Below are 17315 nucleotides of genomic sequence, written 5' to 3'. Positions count from 1 at the left end.
AGAACCACCATAAAAATCCAGGCATGGTGGTGCCTGCCTGTACTCCCACTCTGGGAGCATAGAGACAGGATGTTGCTGACTGCCATCCTCACTGAATTGGTGAGCTCCACATTCAGTGAGAGATCTTGCCTCAAAATATAAGGCATGGAGTGAAGAAGACACTTTGCATCAACATGCATACATACATGGACATTACACAAATGTACATACACACAGAGAAAAGTAACACTTTGGCAAGCATGGATGTGGTGGTTGGGTGTTCAGTTGAAAAAGCCTTGTCAGGGTAGGTGGATGGAGTTAGGAAAAACCTCACCATGTGTGGTAGTTTGACTGTAATCTCATAGGGAGTGGCACTATTAGGAGGTATGCCTTTGCTGGATTGGGTATGGCCTTTTTGGGGGAAGTGTGTCACTGTAGAGGCAGGCTTTGAGGTTTCCTATGCTCAGGATACCACCCAGTGAGTCAGTCGACTTCCTGTTGCCTACAAGCCAAGATGTAGTCAGCACCATGTCTGCCTGCATGCTGCCATGCTCCCCACCATGATGATAATGGACTAAACCTCTGAAACTGTAAGCAGGCCCCAATTAAATGTTTTCTTTATAAGAGTTGCAGTGGTCCCATGAGCTCAGGTCAGCTGTCTCTGTGGGTTCTGCATGGGACCAACCTAGGCCCTCTGCATGTGTTTGACAGTTGTGTAGCATGGTCTGTTTGTAAGGCTCCTAGCAGTGAGATCAGGACCTGTCCCTGGCACTTAGCTGGCTTTTAGGAACCTGTTCCCATGCTGGATTACCTTGTCCAGCCTTGATGCAGGGGGAGGAGCTGGAACCTACCTCAACTTGATGTGCCATGCTTTGTTCAAGTCCATGGGAGGCCTGCCCCTTTCTGAATGGAGATGGAGGAGGAGTGGATGGGGAGGGGGGAGGGTAGATGGGAGTGGGGGGAGGAAATGAGAGGAGAGGAGGGAGGGTAAACTGTGGTTGGTATGTAAAATAAATGAAAAAAAATTAATGAAATAAAAAAGAGTTGCAGTGGTCATGGCGTCTCTTCACAGCAATAGAAACCCCGACTAAGACACCATGTCTTTGCCAATCATGTGAGCTAACTGCTCTATCAGCAGCACCCTTCTGAGACACCCAAGGACAACCAAAGCCATTCTCTGCTCCGACTGTGATCTATCTTCAGTGAATGTTTTCGCCTTTAAATAACTTGTAACCATTTAAAAGTGGCCATTGTGCCAGGAACTGAGGTGAATGAGCTCACGTTTGTTAGTTCATTTAACTCTGCCAAGGCTATGTGTACTATCATATAAAGTCTGAAGAGAAGAGGCTTGGTCGAAGTCACCAAGCAAGGGTCACCAGTCTGCTGACCCTTCCTGGATGTCCTGCGGATTTTCTGGAGGGGGAGGTGCTCAAATCATCTTTGCCTCTCTCTTTTTTTGGGGGGGTACTTTTTTATTTTTGAGATTATAATTACAAAATTTCTCCCTTCTCTTCCCTCACTCTAAACCATCCTATGTACCTCCCCCGGCTGTCCTTCAGATTCATGGCTTCTTTTTTAATTAATTGTTATTATATGAATATATGTATATATTATATATATTTTCCCCTAAATATAACCTGTTCAAATCCATATGCTGTTACTTGTGTTTCCCTGGACTGATGTCTTAGTTAGGGTTACTATTGCTGTCATGAAACACCATGACCAAAAACAACTGGGAAAGGGCAGGAACCTGGGGGCAGGAGCTGATGCAGAGGCCATGGAGGAGTTACTGCTTCCTGGATTGCTCATCATGGCTTGCTCAGCCTGTTTTCTTATAAAACCCAGGACCACCAGCTCAGGGATGGTCCCACATCAATCGCTAATTAAGAAAATGCCTTACAGGCTTGCCTACAGCCTGATCTTAGGGAGTTATTTTCCCAGTTGAGGCTTCCTCCTCTCCAGTGACTCCAGCTTATGTGAAGCCGATGTGACATTAGCCAGCACACCTGCTAAGACCATTTGTTAAAGCAGTAGCTTAAAGTATGTGATCTTCATCAAACTTCCTTATAAAGTACATGTGTCCTCCAAGGCAGAGGAAGGGGTGGAGTGGTAGCAGACAGAGTGTCTCCCTGGAGACAGACAGAGCTTGCCTGCAAGCAGGCAGTTTGAACAGGGCTCTGGCTTTCCAGCCTCTTTCCTGTGGTTCCTCCCAGGTACAACATGGCCAACTCCTGTGAACACTTGGTTCCTGTGTGATGGTGTGAGAGCCATCTCATGACCCCCAGTCACTTCTCAGCCCATGTGCTTTGCCTGACTCCACGTGGACCAGCTAGCGAGGGCATTCTTTACAGTACATGTTTCGGGTGGTAATTTCAAGACCCCTTTCACTACTGGGATGCAGAAATCTGTGCCCTCTGGGCATATCCTTGTAGAAATGAGTGTTCTGTTAGCAGTGTTGGTTTGGGAAGGCAGCCTTTCCTTGCTGTCTGTCACATACAGAGGGCCCACTTAGGACCCAGAGAGGACCAGAGACCTGTTTGCCTCTTGGGTAAATCTGCCACAGTGCCCTTTGTTTTAACATGTGACAGTTCCGGCTGGATGGTTGAAAAGGACCTTCTTAGATTTCAAAACCTAAGAGGAAAACTAATATATAACTTGGCTGTTGAAATTCTAACCAAGTTCTCCTAAATTCTAAGACTTTAGCAGTGAGTAGCAAAGTCCGGTGTATGTCTCACACTCTGTACATATGTAGGTAATCAGTGTACACTGTTTCTTTATGTATATAGACATTTTACTAACACCCTTGCAACAGGATACAACATTCACAACTGCATCATGTTTATGTGCGCGTATGGGACACATGCTGTGCACACGCCACACCGTGTGAGGACTGTGGCTTCTTTCCTGTAGACCAGAAGTGTCCAGTCTTTCAGCTTCTCTAGCTGTCCGCGCTTTCCGACGGACAGCCAATCAGTCATGGCAAGAGAAGCCCTCCACAGAATTCTGCAGTGCCAAAGGCTAGCCCGGGGCACTTCCAGCTGCTTTCGAAGAATCCTTTTAGGGGCCGCACGCCTCTAGCGGGACGTTGCCAAACGCAGCAGCCGCTAACTTTTTGGGAAGCGGCACATCTGCAGGTTCTCTGGTGGACTAGCGCAGCTGGAAGGGCCACCTTCTATCCTCGGGGTGCGAAGATCCGGGTCTGCTCCAGGCCGGGCTTTGCAAACCTTCATCTGCAGAAGGGGTTTAAAAAAAAAAAAAAAAAGCAAAAAAAAAAAAAAAAGCCAAGTAGTAGCAGCAGCAGCGGAGTAGCAGGCAGTTGCGGGCCTCACGGAGGGCACGTGACTCGGGGCGGGGCCTCGTGCGGCGCCAGCCAGTGGCGGGGCTCGGGGGTGGGGCCTGGGCGCGCAGCTCCCGCGGGCCCGGCTCGCTCTGCGGGAATGTGGGCTGGAGTGGTCCCGCTGCGGGGCCGAGGTGCAGCGAGCCACAGGGTCGATCCGTAGCGCCATGGCCTGCATCCTCAAGGTAACCGCTCGGCTGCGGGCCGCTTGCGAGCTCCGCCCGCCGGGTACGCAGAGGCGTGGAGCCTGCCGCGGTCCCGCCGCATCCTTAGCCCGCTCGTCTCTTCCTGGCGTCGGCTTCCTTTTTGTTCCTTTGGCCAAGGCGTCGGGGTGGGAGACTATGCAACGTGCATTGGGCACAGCCTCCTTGCCTACACTGCTGCTGGCGGGCGCCCGCCTGGAAGGAGCTGGGCAGGGAGCGCGCGGCGGTGTGCCGAATGATGGGGATGGCAGGCGGAGCAGGGTGCTCCGGAGCCTTGGGTCAGGGCAGCCCGCGGCCTGTGGGGGGCCACGGGCTGAAAAGGAGTGGCCTGGCATGGGTGAGGGGCACAGTGTTTGGGAAGAGGAGGAGGTGCGGAGAGCTCGCAGCCTTTGGTCCTGGAAACACAAAAACTTCTGGGTCCACAGGTAGCCCTCTAGGAATGAGTTTTTCTGGGGAGCTAGTTCTAGGTGGCAGTGACTACAGTTGGAAAAGTTCATTGGACCTCCTTATGCTCTCATGTGAACTCATACTTAGGCTCACGTGTGAACACGTACTCACAGTCCACCGCTGTTTTGGTGCGTTCTTTCACCAAGTCCTGGTTCATTAAGTGTTCTGAATACCTGCCTTAGTTAGCCACAGGGTTGAGGACTTTGGGTAGACCTACTTGGTGAGGACCTTCTGTGGGAAGACTGTTTCCAACCCACTGGGAAAGTTCACCTCCCACCCCTACCTTTTTCTGTTTTTTCCTTCTGCTGTTCTTCCACTGCCCAGCCTGATACATGGATCAAAATGTGAGCAGCGTGAAGGTTCCCCATCCCCGAGAGAACACAAAAGTGTGTGGTTTCCAGACAGGACAAAGTGCTGTGTGACCAAGGACAACATCCTAGCTCCCTCTCTCTCTCTCTCTCTCTCTCTCTCTCTCTCTCTCTCTCTCTCTCTCTCTCTCTCTCTCTCTGTGTGTGTGTGTGTGTGTGTGTGTGTGTGTGTGTGTTGTGCCACAACAGAACTTGATGTAACATCTTGGACCACCGCTCTGGTTAGCCCAAATCTCCCAGCATGCCTTCCCATCATGAAGCAAGACAATCAAACACTTCCCATGACTTTCCTGAGTTTGCTGTTTGTTTTGGAGCACTTTCCAGGACTTGGCCAAAGGTGGCAAAGTCAGGGGGACGTCATCTGCTGATACCACAGCATGAAACTCGAAGCTGTGGGCTCAGCACAGGGTCTGGAACTAGGTCACAGTGCCACCTCTATTTATTTGCTAAGGGAAATTGAGGAGCCTGACATACTGTTGGTCATCTCTCCCCTACAGGTTTCTCCCCTGCCTTGTATCATCTATCTTCCTTTGTATGTATGTGTGTTGGCGTGTGATTGAACCCAGGGCCTCACATATGCTAAGCACATGTCTGGTCACTGAGATATATCCCCAGACTCCTTGACACATCTTTAGTGCTCATCCAGGGTCACACACAGACCTGGTCCAGTTTTGTACTGGTCACTTCCTACACGGAGAGGTCCTACCTGAAGCGCCTCCTCATTGGTCTTCATCCCCTAACCAGAACGAAGAAGAGCAAAGACAGTCTTCTCCGTTCTGGCTCTGCCTCCTCACCTATGTAGCTTTGGACAACTACTTACACTTCCCTGAATACTGATTTCCTCAACATGAGATCAAAGTAATCACACACTTTGTCATGTTGCTGTGGAGATGACAGAGTAGGAATGAGAAGGACTTTGTACCAACAGGTGTGTGACGTCACTTTTTCCTGATGTTCAGTCATGGCGAATTAGTTAAGATGTTCTGAACTCTCAGTCTCTTCCACAGGATATGGCTTTTATTCTTTCATAAGTCCTGAAAGGCCAGTGTTCTTGTTTGCAACTCCACTTTCTAGGGAAAGAAACTGAGGGTCTTGAGTTAGGGGCAGAGACCTGCATTCAGACCCAGATCTGAAATAGTACTCACGGGTTAAAACTGTTCCCAGGGGGTGACACTGTAAGTGTTTCTTACACCCATCAGTCCTTGCCACCTTTCAGCAACAGAGTGCCTTTTTCTGTGTGTGTGATATTTTGACTCTGCGACATGGGCCACATTCATGGCTATTCTGGGTTGTTAGTAGTCTGCTGGGTGAGGCTGGACCTGCTTGGTCTTAGATGGTCTCTGAGGATCCTCTTACCTGTGCTGTGCTGTCTTTGAAAAGTGGGGAGTGCTGGTTCCGAACAGGGACTGTGCCAGCTTGGCCTTTTGCGTTTGATTTTGGACTCCCTTCTCCTAAAGCAAAGAAAAAAAAGGGTAGTGTTTATAATAAATTTTTAACAGTGTTGTAGTGAACAGAAAATTATTGTTGTGTTTAATGAAATATTTTCTGCAACATTCTGCACCTAAGTAGGTGTTGGAAACTGAGCCTGGGCCTGATGGTCAAGCAGGGCAGGTTAATAGGGGAACAGCATATGTATTTTATTAGATGTTCATATTCTTCTGTGTGTATATATGTACATCTTCTCCTGTGAACGTATGCATGTGTGTAAATATATAATTTATGCCTTCCCTGTGTATGTGTGTGTGTGTGTGTGTGTGTGTGTGTGTGTGTGAAATACATACTCAAAGAAGGGGTGCACTTGTTAGTTGGGTTTTTTTTTTCTCTTTCAACTTGACACAAGCCAGGGTCATCTGGGAAGAGGAATCGAGATTGAGAAAAAGCCTCCATCAGATTGACCTATAGGCAACTTTGTGAGTCATTTTCTCAGCTGGTGATTAAGGTGCCACCCTGGGCAGATGATCTGAGGTTGGACAAGGAAGCAGGCCAAGCGAGCCACAGGTGAGCAAGCCAGTGAGCAGCATTTCCAGTGACCCCTTCCTCAGTTCCTGGCTCCAGCTTCTTGCTTTAGTTCTTACTCTGACTTCTCTCAGGGATGAAATGAAATAAACCTTTTCCTCCTCCAGCTGCTTTTGGTCATGGTGTTTTATCACTGCAATAGAAAGAAAACACAGATAAGGGGATAGGTCTGAGGGTTAATGTCCCATCTTAACAAAGAGTGATATATTATGAAGACATGGGAAAGAAGAAGCAGCAGGGCTTGGGCTCTATGCTAGGGTGCCGGCAAACCACATGGGAAAACAGTGAAAATGTTTGTTTGGACATACTTATCTTGGTCTTGACCCTTGATGATAAGAATGTTCTATTCCTGGTGTAAGGAAGGTACATTTTTCAAGTGAGTGCTTTTCAGAAGAATATTTGAAAGAGTGAAATAGCCAGGGTTTCTGAAAAGCAAAATGAAACTTGGAGGGAGTCCGTAACAAGCCCTGTCAGAGCATAGCCAAGGCTGGCTTCCCACCGGCTGCTGGAGCCGGATAGGATCTATTGACCTGGAGCTTGTGTTTTAGAAACATTTCTTTTGTGGACAAAGCCTTTAAAATATTATCCAAGAAGATTGTGTCATCCTTTCTACCCATGAGAACCCAAAGGAGAGATGGGGGTTGTTCTCTCATGGTTACCATACAACAAGAACAGGAGTCTCCGAGAGGTAAAGCTGGTACGTGGCAGTTGACGTTGACCTGTAGGGACACTGGACTGTCCTGCGGAGGCACTGTGTGCTGAGGGCCCATCTGCCCCTGAGTAGGACCCACTCTCACAGAACTGGGATCCTGAGTCATTTACACTGTGGAATATGTGCCCATCCCTCACTGCAAAGACACTGACCACGTGGGGTTTAATCACGCCTCTACCTTTTACCGACTGAACCACAGAAAGTTGTTTTTTTTTTTAATTTTTAATTTACAGTACTGCCCCAGTTTCCAAAATGGGGGTGACCCTGCATCCCTCAAAGGGCCACTGTAGGGGAAGTGAGAATATCTATGTACTGGTTATTCTGCAGGAAATGACAACCTCCGTCCCACTGGGTTCATTTCCTGCTGGCCTTAGGCTGCTCTTCAGTGAGCCCTCAACTCAGCAGCCGCTGCTTTCCCACACAGTGAAGTCTGCAAGGGCTCCCTACGAATCCCCAGCCTCTAAAGAGAGCGCAGAGGGGATTCATGGGGTGTTTAAGAGTCTTTGGAATTTACTGGACAAGAAAACTAGTTATTTTGCAGTTAATTTGTACTTATCAGTGAAGCTAAACTTTACATTCATACTAGCCATTTATCTTCCTGCCTGAGCTATTTTTTCCTTCTGCAGTGATTTGTCCTTATAAATATATACAGTTGATAAACTGCATCACTGTGCTGCAAAGTTACCAACTTAGTATGTTCTGGTTTAGTCTTCTGTCTCCGCCCCAGACCGAATCCCGAGCCATGCTGCTTCAGTCTTAGTGCAGGAGAAGCTCTGAGTTCTGCCCGTCACTCTCATTCATTCCAAAGCTAGCATTTGGTCTGCCTTTGGGTGAGTCTCCTTTCCGTTTTCTTCTTCGTTCTACAGAGTGGAGCTAAGGTGTGGGCCCACCAAACCTTTGGGGCTTTGGATGCTTATCTTGGCTCTCTGAACCCTGGGGTGATAATTGGGCTTAGCATGACCTGCAGGTTCCTTTAGGATCTGGTTCCTGTCTCCATAGCTTGTTCCTCTACTGTCCATTCACTTCTGGTCTCCACACCTGTCTGCGTGAACCTCTCACTCTGGGCAGTGTGGGAGTTATTAGTGTATTGAGCTCTGGGGTCAGACAGTCTGTCCCTGCTGTGAGGACCGAAGCCTCAGTGTCCTTATCTCTGAAGTGGGTATGAAAAAAGTGGCCACAAAGACTGGAAAAGTGACTTTTTAATGAAACAGGAAGGTAGCATCTATAAGTCCTTGTGACCACAGCTGTTAGCTGTGGTTTTCATGTTTCTCTGTAGGAAATCCTTTGTCTGACCTTCCTATCTACAAGAGTTATGCTTCTCAGTCAGCATGCTCTCAGGGTCACATCTGGGAAAGGTATCCTCTAGATTCCTGTGGCTTTAGCGCCTGTCTGTTAGCTGCAGGGTTATTCTGTCCTGTCATCAGCTGACTGATCTCACGGGGCAGGGTGGGGCCTTCAGGGGGCCAGCAGCCAGCCAGGACTCACCCAGCATCTTTAGAGGACCATGACTTTCAGTCTACAGGATCACGTGCTGTCAGGGATGTAAATGGTTAAACTAGTAACCAAAGTGTGCAGCGTACTTTGTAAGGTAAACCTGGCGGGTGGCGTGTACAGCGGGTGGGTGGTGGGAGTTACTGAGAGGAGGCCTTGTCTTACTCAACTTGGCATGCCTGATAACTGACCTGGTTTTTGCTAAGTGATCTCTGAATGCCTGGTGGACACATAAAATGGTGTCACTGGATTTGTTTGAGACTCAGATTATAGACATGAGCATAATGTGCCAGAAGGCAGCTTGCTGTGACATGGACGTTGTGGCCTGGTGGACAGCAAACAGCAGTCTGTCACTCACTTGGCTTCTCAGATGTTGTCAGTGTCTTTCTTACTGTCCTGTGACTCTTTGTAGAAAATTCAGGGTGACTTGAAGTCTGGAGCTGAAGGGGAGAACAGGAGAGCAAGGAAGAGAGCCGAGGGTTCATAGGAGCTACCTAGCTTTGTCAGGATCATCATCATCAGAAACAAGCAAATAACAGACCAACCCTCCAAACCAAACACCGAGGCTAAGAGATAGTGTGGTTCTCAAGTGAGGTTTGGGGCCTCTGCAAAGTGTGAGGTTTCACTGAGCTTGGGATGTCACAGAGGCTACAAAGAACCAGGTATGAGGAGCCCTAGGAAACCCCACTATGTAAGCAAGAAAGGCACTTCGTCTAATCCATTTGTGATGGCACTTCTGACCACTGCCCAGGCAAAGCCCAGGTCCAGGGGCTGCCTGACTGGGGGGATGGTTTTGCTGTGTGTGTTGGTATGCTGTGGGGGATGAGTGTGCTCTAGGTGTGAGGGTGTTCTGAAGGCGAGCATGCTCTGGGGTATGTACGTGCTCTGGGTGTGAGTGTGCTCTGGGTGTGAGCATGTTCTGGTTGTGAGTGTGCCCTGGGCGTGAATGTATTCTGAAGGCGAACATGCTCTGGGGTATGTACGTGCTCTGGGTGTGAGCATGCCCTGGGTGTGAGTGTGCTCTGGGTGTGAGTGTATTCTGAAGGCGAACATGCTCTGGGGTATGTGAGTGTGCTCTGGGTGTGAGCGTGCTCTGGGTGTGAGTGTGCCCTGGGTGTGAGCGTGCTCTGGGTGTGAGCATGCTCTGGGGTATGTGAGTGCTCTGGGTGTGAGTGAGCGGCAGGTGTAGGCAGTACTCGTTGGATTGGTGATGACAATAGTGGTTGTCAGTTATTGAACAGCTGAGGTACTCGGCTGGTGCTTAAGCTAAGAACATTGTAACAAATAGTCACCACAGTCCAGGAAAGCCAAGTAACTTGTCCTGGGTCCCCAACGTGGCAGAGTGAAGTTGACCCCTGGCCTATGTGGCTGTCAGAAGTCCGTATGACCTTTATTGGCAATAAAGAGGATGGCCTTATTCGCCACCTTCTGTCCCGGGTCACTTGGTGTGATGACTTTGCACGTGTCTGTATTCGGGTCTTCCTCAACGTTTCCTTTGTGATTTTGGAGCCAGAGGAGGGGGAGGGGCAGAGACTGGGGAGGCAGAGGAGGCTGTAATTCTGTGTCTAAGAGTGAACAGCCTCTTGACTTACCCCAATTCAACCAAAGTTCAGCCGCATGTGCTAGCAATTTGAGGGGAAGGGGGGAGGGGCTTGTGGGAGACAGGAAGGGGGTGAGAGGGCGAGGGATGTAACTGAGGGAGGGAGCAGGGGTGAGAGAGAGGGGTGGTATAGAATTAGAGTAACTCAGGGCCCCTCCAGGGCTCTGAGAAGAGGCCCCAGAGTTTAATTTATATATTATGTTCGTGTTTAAAAGGCTCACAAACTGTGTGATCCTCAGGTTCTGTCACTCCATTCTGCCTGAGGTCATGCTGGAAAACCCACAGAGAATTGTGCATTCTCTGTGCAGCTCTCAGGGTGCTGTGGAAGTGGGGAGCAGAGCTGCCGACCCCACCCACTGCTACTAAATGCTGATATCATGTTTCCGGGGCCTGTGCTTTTTTTGGTGGGAGGGGTTTAGATCTGAGGGTAGCCAAAGCCACTGTTTGAAAGTTACTAAACTCCCCAGAAGGAAAATCTCTAGCTGTTGGTGAACATTTAAGACAGGCTGGACCTGAGGGTGGACATGCATCATTCTTTTGTGTTTCCTGCTTTAGGTAAAGTGCAGAGAGGCCTTTCGCTAAGTGGAAAGAGTAGATTTACAAATGCTATGCGCATCCCAGGAGGCCCATTATTCAGGTTGTGGATAACCCAGCTGTTAATCGCCGGCCATTCCGATGTACACCTTTTATGCGCATTACTGCCAATTAGTGCCTCAGTGAGCCAGGGGAGGAAGGAGGGCTGAGTCTCAAGGGTTAGTTATGCGCCTTGGTAGCAGCTCATCACAGGGCCAGTAGGAAGAGGGGATGTCAGGAGGGCCAGGGTGCCTTCACTGTTGCTGCCCGGCCCTTGAGTAAACAGGTCGTTGTGATTTTGAGCAGAGTGAAAGTGTCTAAGCTGGAAACCTTGGCCTAGGGCCACAAGAGACTTTAATAAACAGCAGCCTCCGGGTAGGTGACATTCTGTAAGATCTCCAGCCACCATTTCATTTCCGGCAAGATGTGGAGGGTAGGTTCTACAACATCTGGTCCTTGAGAAAGATGGGGGGAGGGAACCCCCAAAAAGAGTTACTGGAGAGAGGGCAGGAAAAGAGGCATCTTATTCCTGGAGCGTTTACAGTGCGATGTAAAAGCCATGTATGCACCTAGTAAATACAGTCTGCACTCACCCATTGTCTTGTGACAAGACTTTTCCTGGGGTGTGTGTGTGTGTGTGTGTGTGTGTGTGTGTGTGTGTGAAATCAACACACACACATCTACTCACTTCAGATAAGGACCCCATGACAGACCAAAGTATGGATGCCACTGAAGTCCGACTTGGTGACCCATGAGTTTTATTGGGGTTACTCACAGGAATATGGGTGAGGGGTCACTTACAGGAGTAGGAATGACTCAAGGACAGCCACATCACCAAGGTCCACCCTAGCACGGGTGACAGCTCGCACAGCTGGGGACCTGGAGCCCACTGCACAGCCTGCAGGCAGCTCAACAGGTTGGACACTGTCCTTCCCCGTGGCTCAGTTGATCAGACATCTTCCTGGCAGGCTGCTTGGCTGGTCTGAAGAGCCTCTCAGCAGTCATTATTGTTTACTCTTGGGAAGGAGGGGCCTAGTGATTCTGGTTCGTTTCAGGGACTTCCTGAAGCTATTTTGAGTTGCTTACTTCCTGTCTTAATACTTTATCTTAAGGAGGTTGCTTCCCTGGGATGGGATGTTTCGTTCCTGGAGGACACTACTTTATAATACCCTTTCTCCTGCTCAGATTTTAGTCTGCTCAGCTTGGAAACTGTTGCATTTCAAATCTTTTCTGGAATAGACTTACTTTAATTTTAAAGGCTGTTTTATGTCTTAGTGAAGATTGTCTTCTGTCCATTTCAAAAACTGTGTTTGAGCCCTGCTCTGAGAAGGTTAGGACCGCAGGGGAAATGGAAATGAAGTGTGAGCTGGGGATGAGGACCCGGGACTGAAATCTGGTCGGCCAGTCACTGTAGATTTAAGAACTGGAATACACAAATGGCCGTTTCGGAGGCTGCCCCTCTTTGGGGGACAGGCTGGGTTTGAGATTGTGCCAAGCAGGGCAGTGAGTGTCAGGCACTCAGGTGCCTCTGTGGAGTGTGGTGACAGGAGGAGTATGGGGTATAGTTGCGGCTCTCCTGCCTCTGAGCCCCGCTGCAGTGTGGTAGTTGTGAACAGCACCGTGCCCTTGCACAGCTCTCTCTGTTAGAAACCACGCAGCCAACAGGCCCTTTCCTTCTTCCTGTCCCTCTCTCCTTCCCTCCATCTCCCCTCACCTTTATCTCTTTCTCTTTTCTTCTGTCTCTCCACACACTCTTATTTTCTTTCACTGTGTAGCCTCAAGGCAGTGATCCTCCTGCCTCTGCCTCTGAATGCTGAGAGTACAAGCCATGCCATGTACATATTTCTGAAGAGACATATTAAAAATAAAAAGTGAAACATGTAGAAATTTATGTAATATATTTTATTTAACCCAAATTATCAGAAATGCCTTCAATATATGACCAGTATATAATAGTGAAATATTTATGTACCTTTGGCATATTCCAAATTCATTGTATATTTTTCAATAACAGTATGCCTCCATTCAGGTGCTAAATTTTTCTTCAATATTTTTTTGATCAATATTTAATGGTTTAAAGAAGCAGATTCATTTATTTTTCAATAACTAAATGGAGCACCTCATTTTTGATTATACATTGATTAAAATGAAATTGAATAAACAATGTAGTTTCTTAGCTGTACCTGCTAGGGTTCAATGCCCAAAAGCCATATGTGGTTACCAACTATTCCTTTTTCCAACACAGCCCCATCGGGAGGGGCTGCAGAGCTTAGACATTGAGCGTAGTGTAAGGGACTATGAAAAGATGCCCCTTGGATTGGAACCAGAGGCCACAGCTCATATGATGGCGACATTCTCAGAAAGGGAAGGAAGGCAGACTAGAGGCAGATCATGAATGCCTGACCCAGGGATACATGTGAACCTTTGTGCGGCCCTTGAAACCTCATCTGGGTTTCTCCATGTCCTGATCCAAATCTCTCCCAGATGTTGTGCAGCTGTGAATTCTCCCCAGGGCTGCTGCCCTGTGGGTTGTGCGAGCTAGCTGTTTGGTCTCAGTGTGGTGTGAGCTCCTGCGGGGTTTGAGGTCAGAGGCAGACGTTATGTACTTGGTTTCACTGCTGCACGAGGCTGATGCACATATGGGAACAATTTGGATATACAGAATAAACTGTGTCTTCTTTGGAAGTTCCTTTGTGTGTTTGTGTGCACACACATTCAGCTCCACTCAGAGACGGTGTGTAGAGCACATTTGTTCCTACGCGTGTGGCTGTTTCGTGTCCACCTTTGCAGAGTCTTCCTTCTCTCAGGTTACAGAATGAGAAGTTGTTCGTGAGTGAGCATGTAGTAAGGACAGTCCCTGCTGTTTGCTGAATCTCATCTGGTGCCAGTGCCAGGAGACCTTCTGGATCCTTCCAGATGCTTATCTTACAGCAGACCATCGGAGCGGCTGGCGTTTGCTCTCATCTGACAGATCAGGAGGCTGTAGCTCAGGCAGCTAGCTCACCTTCACTAACGTGAGCCTGCCAGGGCAGGGCCAGTAGGTCCTGAGATCCTGTAAGAATGACTTCTGCATTTTTAAGGGGTTTAAAAAATCAAAAGATTTTTTGACACCAGAATAAGATTTTATGACACCAGAAATAATGTGATATTCCCATCCAGTGTCCTGAACTCGTTTTATTAGAACATTATTAGAACATTGCTACATTTCTGTTTATTGGTGTCCCGTCCGCCGCATGTCAGTGGCCGAGTTGAGCCGCGTGGGGGTGGTATCACTCACAACACCAAGGACCCCCCGATCTGATTACAGATAAACTTTGCCAGCTCTGTTCTGAACTGTTTCCCCTTCTTTCAGCACTGTAGCCCAAGGCAAGGGCTTGTGGTTCTCCTCATTAGTTCAGCCCTTGCATGGTAAATGTTGGGGACATTCACTGAACAAGTGTTAGATCAGCCCTTACACCATAAATATTGGGGACATTTCACTGCACAAGAGCCAAGCATTCCAGAGGGAGGGGGACTGAAGCTTAGCAAGGAAGTAACTCTTCGGATTCGTGTATAGGGGCTGGATCTAATGACAAAGTAGTCTTCCTGAGATCTGTAGACTGCAGTGCATTCCTGTCAGGACCCATTAAAGGGTCCCCTAAAGGGCTCAGAACACAAATCGTGGTGAGGACCACCCCAGAATTTCTCGATCTGTCTGTCTGTGTGGTAGAGCCTGAAAACGTATATGTTCGGTGAGCCTAAGGTGTACTGATGTTGTCTATCCCTGGTGGGTTTCTGGGGATACTGATGTTCATTCCTGGTGAGCCACTGAGGTACTGATGTTCATCTGTGGTGAGCTCCTGGGGTACTGATGTTGTCCATCTCTGATGAGCTCCTGAGGTGTTGATGTTGTCCATCTCTGATGAGCTCCCTGGAGATTGATGTTGCCCACTGTACTTTGTGAAGCCTTGCCTTGCTACATCCAGCTCAAGCCAATAAGAGCTGCAAACCAGGGATTTGAATCCACAAATCCTTGAGAGGGAATTTATGAGATATTTACATCTGTTTAGCAATTTAAGTCCAACTTGTTCTAAATGTTTTAGACATTGCCTTGTTTGATTTTGCTCTGCCAAGGTCTCTCATGCTGTGGAGCTCTGGTCACATGCATGTTGAAACCCCGTGCTCTTGTGCCCAGCATGTGGAGCTGGGACAGAAATCCACCCTTCTCTGGTGCCGTTCCTCACTCACCCTTCTCAGGAAAACCAGTCTATGGTGACTATAAACCATGGGATTTCATTTCTGCTGTTTGTCGACTCCCTTCTTGTCTTGCCCCTCCACCCCATTCCTCTGTTTACCAGCTTCCGTAGTGAGATGTGCTGGCTCTGGTGATAAAAGTTAGTGTTCTGCCGGAGTTTGCTGTTGTAATTATGACCCAGTCAGTTTCATGTTTAAATATTCATTATCTAGGGATTAGGAATAGGGAGAGCGAAGACTGGGGAGAGGTGATAACTTTGAACTTTCCAAGTTGGCTATTCGCAGCCTCATTTGAGATTTTCAATAAGTAACAGAAAGCCTTGGGAACCACTGTGCTGGTCTCTCAGGCTTTTCTTGGTGTAGAGCAAGAAACAGCTCTCCAGACTTTTCCATCCACTGTCTCCTGACTCCTGGGCCTTCTGTTTCGTGGCTCATTTTTCTCCTGAGCCCCATTGCATCTCTGGCCTCCCTGCCCAGGTGTTGTAGGGGTCATTAGGTAAAGGTTGAAGGGAGCATCGTCTCTACCCTAGGGCAGAGAAGCTTGTAGAACTCCATTAACAGGGAGATAAAACAGTCTTGCAAAGTCCAAGGGTCTCATTTGAGGTTATCTGGGAAGTGTGAGTCATTCTCATGCCCCAAATGATTGGTCTTGTGTGTGTGACCACCAGATGTCACCTCTCAGAGCTGTTCCATGTAGGTGGCTGACCTTCTCAGGCCTGCAGCCTCCCTTGAGGTAGAGTCCTGAAGCGTCGTTGCTGTGTTACTTTTCCTTACAGTTCTCCCAGCTGTGGTGAGGAACATCCCTCCCTGGTCTGTGGTTTATGTGGCTTCATTGTGGTTCTTTGGCTGGTTTAATGCCAGTTTAGTTCTGCCAAGCTGTTTAGCCTCAGCGGCCTGGTCGCTGGCCTGATCTGAGCCAAGATTTCTGCATGTGATGTCTACATGTGATGTCTACATGTGATGTCTGCATGTGATGTCTGCATGTGATGTCTACATGTGATGTCTACATGTGATGTCTAACATGTGATGTCTACATGTGATGTCTACATGTGATGTCTGCGTGTGATGTCTACATGTGATGTCTGTATGTGATGTCTAACATGTGATGTCTACAAGTGATGTCTAACATGTGATGTCTACATGTGATGTCTAACATGTGATGTCTAACATTTTAATGATTTGAAGTTTGCTTTTTTTCTCTTCCATTTTTGACCAAGGGCATTAAAAGTTATTAAAAGAAAGAGCCTCCACTTTGTATGCTAAACTAAAAAGTTAATTTTAAAAAGAAATGGTATCCAAAGGCTACCACTTTAGGTTCCTCTATTAGAGTTGACAATTGAGATTCACTGTATGTCATTCCATTTTTGTGTGTGTGTACATATGCTTGTGCACACGTGGTGTTAAAAGGGTCTGTGTATGACTTTTTCCCCCCCACATAGTTTTAGCAAGTAGAGGTGTGTGACAAGAAAATGTACTTTTCATGAACTCAGTCTCCATGTACTGTGGATGGGAGGAGGAAGGTGGATGGTAGGGGATGAAGGAGCAGTAAAAAGCCTGATTCTGTTCTGAGGGAGCTTGGGGTCTTTGCTGATCATGCTAATGAAATACGGTCTTCCTGACACTCCCTATCACGCCTCCCCATCTAGGAATGCCCACAGCATTTGCTTTTACTTGTGTATTTCTCAGCCTGACCACAGGAAGGTCAAAGTTCATAGTGGTTTAGTTCATCGCTTAGCACCTGGTGAAATGGAGCCTGCCAACGTGGGAGTGATGCGAAGAGTGGATTTCAGGCAGAATAGAAGGTACGGTGGGTTGAAGGAACAGGACGTTTGGGGAGACAGTGGAGAGTGTGGTTGTCTGGTGCTGAGCTTGTTTGGAGAGCTGGAAGAGATGAAGCACTTGGTGCCAGTTTCTGCTCTCATGTTCTGTGGAGTGTAGACATGGGCACTCAGCAGTGGTGGAGAGATTACTAGATCCAGGCAGTCCTGAATGGGAGAATACTGTCTCACTGCCTTCTCTAGCTCTTGGTCTGTGGGACGAGCTGGGTTCTTCCCTCGGGGAGTGACTTATCCCAACTGTGATTTCACCACAGCAAGGACACAAGAGCACCACTTATGTTAAACTTCAAAACACCAAAACTAACCTAGGCCAAGCACAGAGGTGTGCTCGTGTGTGCAGAGCATGGAACTGTGTGTTACGGCCAATGAGCTGAGCCTGAGCACTTCCTGCAAGCGTGGCCCTACGTCTGCCTCACATTGTTGGATTTCCCATTCACTGCAGGGAGTCTTAGTGTTGGGCATTGTTGTCCAAGTCAGTGGGGTCAGTCTTTGTGGACTCTTAGCTGTTTGGTAGCTCT

The 17315-nt window shown here is 48.2% G+C and overlaps 1 protein-coding gene across 1 annotated transcript in view; it reads left to right on the top strand.

Annotated features, from left to right (window-relative positions):
- Positions 1-3393: 3393 nt before the first annotated feature.
- Positions 3394-17315, top strand: part of St6galnac3 (ST6 N-acetylgalactosaminide alpha-2,6-sialyltransferase 3) — a 529184-nt gene continuing 515262 nt past the window's right edge. The window contains exon 1 of the mRNA XM_059266479.1: positions 3394-3501. Coding sequence (XP_059122462.1) covers positions 3484-3501 — 18 coding nt within the window. The 5' untranslated portion in view covers positions 3394-3483. The remainder of the gene's footprint in view (positions 3502-17315) is intronic.

Source organism: Peromyscus eremicus, chromosome 6 (genome assembly GCF_949786415.1).
Source record: "Peromyscus eremicus chromosome 6, PerEre_H2_v1, whole genome shotgun sequence".
NCBI classification, from domain to species: domain Eukaryota; kingdom Metazoa; phylum Chordata; class Mammalia; order Rodentia; family Cricetidae; genus Peromyscus; species Peromyscus eremicus.
This window is presented reverse-complemented; position numbering and strand designations above follow the sequence as displayed.